This window comes from Anneissia japonica, unplaced genomic scaffold (assembly GCF_011630105.1).
Source record: "Anneissia japonica isolate Jap-2015-1 unplaced genomic scaffold, ASM1163010v1 scaffold9_len2422644_cov172, whole genome shotgun sequence".
Taxonomy (NCBI): Eukaryota; Metazoa; Echinodermata; class Crinoidea; order Comatulida; family Comatulidae; genus Anneissia; species Anneissia japonica.
The window spans coordinates 2,226,932-2,233,478 of record NW_022758107.1 but is presented as its reverse complement, the minus strand read 5'-3'; the positions used below and the strand labels follow the sequence as shown (position 1 = coordinate 2,233,478).

Genomic DNA, 6,547 nt, shown 5'->3' with positions numbered 1-6,547 from the left:
ATACATACATATATATTTATATATATGGATAGGGCTAATTTTTACATATTTGTTTCACAATTGACAAAACCTTATGATTTTATATATCTTTGGTCAAAGTGATACTGTAGTCAATCTAAAATGAAGACCCCCACCCCAGAAGCCCTCTTCTATGAATAATCAGAAATGTGTAAATTATATTTACTCTGGCACCGTCGGAAACAATTAGGTTATCGAAAAGGAAGTTTGTAGCCCCAAGTGTAGAAACGGTGATTTGCTAACTCTGACTCTTGAAAAGTCGATTGATAAATCGTGACACTGGTCACGTACGATTAATTCATCGAGCCACCTAATAATTAATTTCTTATGTAGGACCTATGCATAAAATCAAGCTCCAAATGTAGGATGGTCAGATTTTAAAGTGGGCGTGAGTCGCACAACGACCTTTAGGAATCCTTAAAGATAACGATTACGAAATTCATTACATCAAATTTTCATAAACTTCCTCCCGAAGGTAATTTGTGTTGGAACATCGATGGGTTTCAGAGCTTGAAATCTGACCAATCGTTACTCACAAGTAGTACAAATATACACTTAATACTTATATATATATTTATATATATACATATATATATATACATATATATATACTATATATATATATGTAATGTGTGTAGTAAGACTATCACGAGTGACAGAAAACAAGGGTTGACGTATTTCTGGAACATAAATATATTTTATTTGAGCACATGTGCTATATAAAATATAATTATGTTCCAGAAAAAACCAAAAGTGTTTTTAATTGGAGGGAGATATGTATTTGTTTTATTTGACTTTATATTTATCAGCATATTACAGTCTATTTTTGCTGTTGTAGTATGCAAGACCGCACCACAGACTGTGACCGCAACACAAATGTGTGTAGTATTACCTAAATAAATATATAAAATATGCAGAAAGTTTCTTGACCTGGTATTTAATACCCATTAACCTACACTTAGCACTCCGTATACAATATGAGTATTATATCAGGTCACGTTCCAAACTTGGTCAGAATAAATACATACGGAAGAAGATCAAATGAACTCGCTTCGTAGGTTCATATGAAACATCTTGATAAAGAAATTCACGATACATTCTGAATATAAACCTAGCTAATAATAATATGCAGTGCAATCTACGCTTCGGGTAGCAGGCCCGTAGGAAGCAGTTCATTATTAGTCAGGCCAAAGGGACGAAGCTCTCCCACACCCTTTGACCCTTAGAGGGATATCGGGAGGGATATTTACCAGTGGCGGCGTCAGACTCACCGATGCGGATCCTGAGTTCGTCCACAAGGGATGCACACCCACTCAGCCCCACCGGTGTACGGTAACTCAGATTAGTAGTCCGTTATGCACCAAATTATGCAATTCGTATTGTATTTGGTTCATAAGTTTTTTTTTAATGACCTTTTATAATTAAACTAAACAAATAAACAAGTCAAGGACATTTTTTTATTGTAACTTTTATAATTATACAATTTAGTAATTCGAATAATTTGTTAGAATTTAGTTTTTTAGAATTTAGTTGGATATTTGAAATGACAAGGCCTGCCACACAAGAACGAAAAAAGAGTAACTCCATTCGACCAAAGGAAAAAAAAAACAAACAATATCTTAAATTTTTATGTAGACATATAAAACCTGATTTTTATTTCTTATGAATTTAGGTGGATATTGGCCCTGCTAAACAAGAAACACTTGCCACAGAACAACTTAATGAAGAAGGTTCCACAGCGTCCAAACCATCCCCAAATAGCATTACATATGGCATTGAGGACAAACCTCCGCTCCCTCTAACGTTCTTTCTCGCCTTTCAGGTAAGACTCGAGCAATAGCCTATGCCTATTATTCACGCTATTTATGGTCTATATCATATTATTTACTAACGATTCACACAAACCCCATACTTTGTTTACATTATTCCCCATCATTTTTTCAGCATTTTCTTACCATGTTTGGTTCGACATTGGCCGTTCCATTGGTTCTCTTTTCTGCATTTTGTCTGGAGCGTGACTTAGTAGCCCAGAGCGAGGTCATCGGGACAACATTCTTTGTATCAGGTGTAGCGACACTTATCCAAACCACAATTGGCATCAGGTACGTAGCCACCCATTTTTTTTCCTGTCAGACGATTGATAAATGTTTTCAAAAGAAATTATATGTTTATCGAGGTTGAAGAGACCGTTCTTTTTGTATTTATTTATTTGAAATAATATTTATAATCAGGCAGGCTCTGTGTGTTCTAATTCTTTTCCTCTTCTGAGAACCAGATAGTGTATGCAGCATTATGTTAAAGTCCCGGATTTAGCATATAGTCTGAACGCCAACGGAGTCGTTGCGTGTACGGCTGTCGGAATCGTAATTAATGCTCATTTGCATAAATAATATAAAACTTTGAGCGAGTAAACTAATTATGCTATTGCCAACCATAAAATAATAGCTTAAATAAATACATAAAAGTTACTATACCGTATATAATATACCCACATCGACTGTCGATGGGAATTAAACCCATGTCCGCAAAGCATATTTTCTCAGAAAGATATTGCTATTATGTGTATTCAAATTAAATGTGATAATTCGCTATATAGTTTATTATACAGCTTATATCCTTATTTTTTTTAATAAGTAGGGGAAAAGGTTTTACACTATAGCAAGCTACTTCCCCCTTCGAGGGGCCCCGGGATGACCCCTGGTGGTCCTTTCCACCAGAGAATCCCCTCCGTCGGGTAAACTATGGCGCCACTCAATTAGAAGATCGTGATGTGGACTGTTTAGTCGTGTCGGAGTAACACAATTCGAGTGCCTACACTCAAGGGTCTATCCCCAGAACATTGGTGGGGTGGGGAACAAGCATCTCTTAACCAACAGTTCACCTTCCTAAGGGATTACATTTTCTTCGTTGGTAAATTATTATTTCAGTGACTCATACCATAATTTTCAGCGTTCATAGGCCTATAATTTCGAGTAGGCATACACGAGTACAAATATCACGAAAACACAATTTAAGTGTACGAGTTCTCATCAACCAGTTCGTAAATAATACTGAAGTGAATATCGTTGACATAGGTGAAGAGTTGAGTAGTTTAGGCCTATAATGTTAAGCCTTCTCATTTAGAAATAATATAGGCCTATAGTTGAGGGCATTGTTGATCATTCAATGTATTCCGCCACCATGAGTGTGTTGAAACTCTTAAGCATAAAAGCGAGGCAGTTTATAAATCCCCTCTTCCATCCAGTGGTAGCCTGCCTACACAAATTATTATCATGTTTATGTATACACTGTATACTGAATATATTTAAAACTGTTATATCTCTATAGTAGAAGTATTAAGGTACCAAGTATTTTTACCAACTTTCAATATTGGTTTATTATGTTATACGCTTGTATTATATTATATTAATATACTATGTTATATGTTATACTTTATAATGATAAGATGATACTTTATACTTTAGAACAATGCATCACGTTTTAAAGCATTTCGCTTACTGTGGTGACCATATTATATTAATATACTATATTATATGCTATACTTTATATTACTCAATTAGAACAAGGCATCACGTTTAAAGCATTTAGCTTATTGTTGTTACCTATTCTATTTCCATACCTTAAAATTCCTTACATTATAGAATTCTTGTGATGTTGTTCTTGCTTTTGAAGAAATACCGTAGTTTTGCATAAGTTTAAACAGGCCCGTAGCGTGACTTAAATTGTGGTAAGGTTCGTTTCAGTGGAAAGTGGACCCTTTGGCTTGTATGATCTTCGATACTCTGGAGAACATTGTAAATATATCTACGAATATCAATTTTTCGTTTTTAACTGCGGACCTTCCCAGTTTTTTGGGCGGTTCGTCGTAACCCCCTTAAACCCCCACCCCCACGCTACGGGCCTGTTAAAGACTAGCTGTTGGTTGAGAATGAAATAAAATTAATAATAATACCATAGCAAATAATAATATATGAAAATATCTCCATAGATTACCTATTGTACAAGGTTGTACATTTGCTTTCTTAGCACCAACATTTTCTATCATGAGCCTAAGGGATACATGCGAAGATATTTATGATGGATACGGTAAGCAAAACACAACGTATGATGAAAACAGTAGACCCCTAATAATCATTCGACCCCTCGCTTCATCATACATGTCCGTGACACAACATGAAAATGAACAAGTAGACATACCGTATGTATTCGAATGAACGCCCCGGGCGTATATTTTTGAGAAGGTGTTTGAAGGAGGCTTTTATTGACGGAGAACATTAATAGAATATGCTACAGTCATTTAAAAATTCCATCCGCCATATTTCGAGCACCATTCAGAAAACTACGAGGAAAAATAAAATCCTCGGGCTTTTTCGAGGGAGGCGTTTATTCCAACTCTAGAAGTGCATCGTTTATTCAGGGGGGCGTTTATTCAAAGAGGGGCGTTTATTCGAATAAATAAGTTAATATCAAGTGTCTACGAACTTGAATCTACCTTATTTTAATTTTTGTTTTGTATTATTCAGTATTTAAATCCATCTATTCAATCATTGTACTTGATTTAGGTGATAACAAATTTGTAAGAAAGGCATTCTAGTGCTATCGGGTACGGGTACCTGTATGTATGTGCTTAAACATGTAGATTACTTTAATTGAAATAGTAGCCCCGTTGTTTTATAAATGCCTCTGAGATACATTTGATTATTGATGTTAGTGTTAACGTATTAATACGGGTATACCTCTTGCTTGTTTTAGTAAATCAAACTGAAGATTATATTCGAGAACAATCAACAGCAGAATGGCAAAGTAGAATTCAAGAGGTAGGCATTCTTTTACTGGATAGGAAATGGTAATATTGATAACTGTAAGTTCAAGCAATTATGATAAAAATCCATATGCCTATATGGAATGGATATGACGTCACCATGCCCATATATGGAAAATACTCCGAAATTTGTCACATAAAACCTAATTGCGTGGACAGAGCTTTAATTGTTATCACTGCTGGCTTGTTCATAAAATGTTTTGCACACTTTGGCGACTTTATTACGTGAACTAGGTTATCGTACATGATCCATGGTTAGGTTAGGCCTACCATAAAACGAAGACGATTTATTACACCTGCTGATATACACACTTCTTGTTAATCAACATGGGAAAACACTTGACAACAACTGCATTACTGTTTATTATGGCAATTGTGCCTAATAAAATATGTCGCACCTAAAAACCACGCCTAGTAGTTACGAGTCACCTCAAATCACCTTACTTTTCAAGCTAGCTCCACACACCTAATAATTGAGCCCACCTTGCGCTCCCCATCAGCCCCAACACCCCCATTTCAAGGCTCTTAGATACGCCACAGGAATTTATATGCTTTTGTGGATCATTGCCAAAAGATAAAGGTCAGGTAATATAAACCAATTTTGTCATCCACATGGTAAATATGCACCATCTGTGGACAACCTTACTAAAGCGATATGTCGATGAAAGTGAAACCAAAATTCTAACTACCATTCAGGGCAAAGCAGTGATACGGTATATACCAAACCATGTCGAACCATCTGAAGGTCTATTCCTGGCACCAAAACAATGGACACTTTAGTCGTCGTCGTCGTCATCATCATCATCATCATCATCAGCATCATCATCATCGTCATCATCATCATCATCATTATCATCATATAAATTGGAACGAGAAAAGAAAGTTTTGGAAAACTTAACGAACTATTGCAACATTTGCACGCTCTTACGTTTCTAGTAGAGTTTTGTAGTAATTGTAAATTATCGAAAATAATTGTCCTTGATAGTCCTACATAGGCCTAACTTATTTAATGTTGATAACTAATGTTGATCCTTTTTCTTCATTTGTTTACGGTAACAGTATGTCTACACATGTTTGTTATAAATTAGTTTGATTTGTGTGTCTACTGCTCTCGGGTTTGGGGGGGGGGGTTGCTGTAGAAACTTAGCTATCGTCTTACTTTAAGTTGTGAAAGTAAATCTGGTTGGAGAAATGATGGGATGCATCATAGGCTAAGCAAGCCTACGAAATATGATGTCATGACTAGATAAGATAGCCCAGTCCGAAATGTAGCAATCCTATCAGAGGTTGCATTTTTTTTACTATATTAAAAAAAAATTGGATATGATGTAGAGTAGACATTGATAAATCAAAAAAGTATGTGCAACTTTTTTTTATTCGTAAGGGGGTTTGCCAGCAGTTTCAAAATGGCCGCCATTTTTTCTTAAAATTGTCACTAATATTGTAAGTTTATGTTATTAAAATGCAGTATTCAATTGGAAATCCACTCATAAAAAGACAGTTACAGTTAAATACATATTGTACACATTTTTGAGCTATTACAATTTTGAAATAGCTGCCAATTTCCATTATTTTAGCCTATTAGCATACATATTAATATATTGATAACCGATCTGTAACTATAAAACAAAAACATGTGATAGAGCTAGTTATATGCAATTGCAATATGCTGTTAATGGTTATTACCATAATATATATGTGATATAT

The 6,547-nt window shown here is 35.2% G+C and overlaps 1 protein-coding gene across 1 annotated transcript in view; it reads left to right on the top strand.

Moving 5' to 3' along the window:
• Positions 1-1,690: 1,690 nt before the first annotated feature.
• Positions 1,691-6,547, top strand: part of LOC117125095 (solute carrier family 23 member 2-like) — a gene marked incomplete at its 5' end in the record, with an annotated part of 16,367 nt that continues 11,510 nt past the window's right edge. Inside the window, 4 exon segments of the mRNA XM_033271484.1 lie at positions 1,691-1,840; positions 1,963-2,120; positions 4,007-4,104; positions 4,771-4,835. Coding sequence (XP_033127375.1) covers positions 1,691-1,840; positions 1,963-2,120; positions 4,007-4,104; positions 4,771-4,835 — 471 coding nt within the window.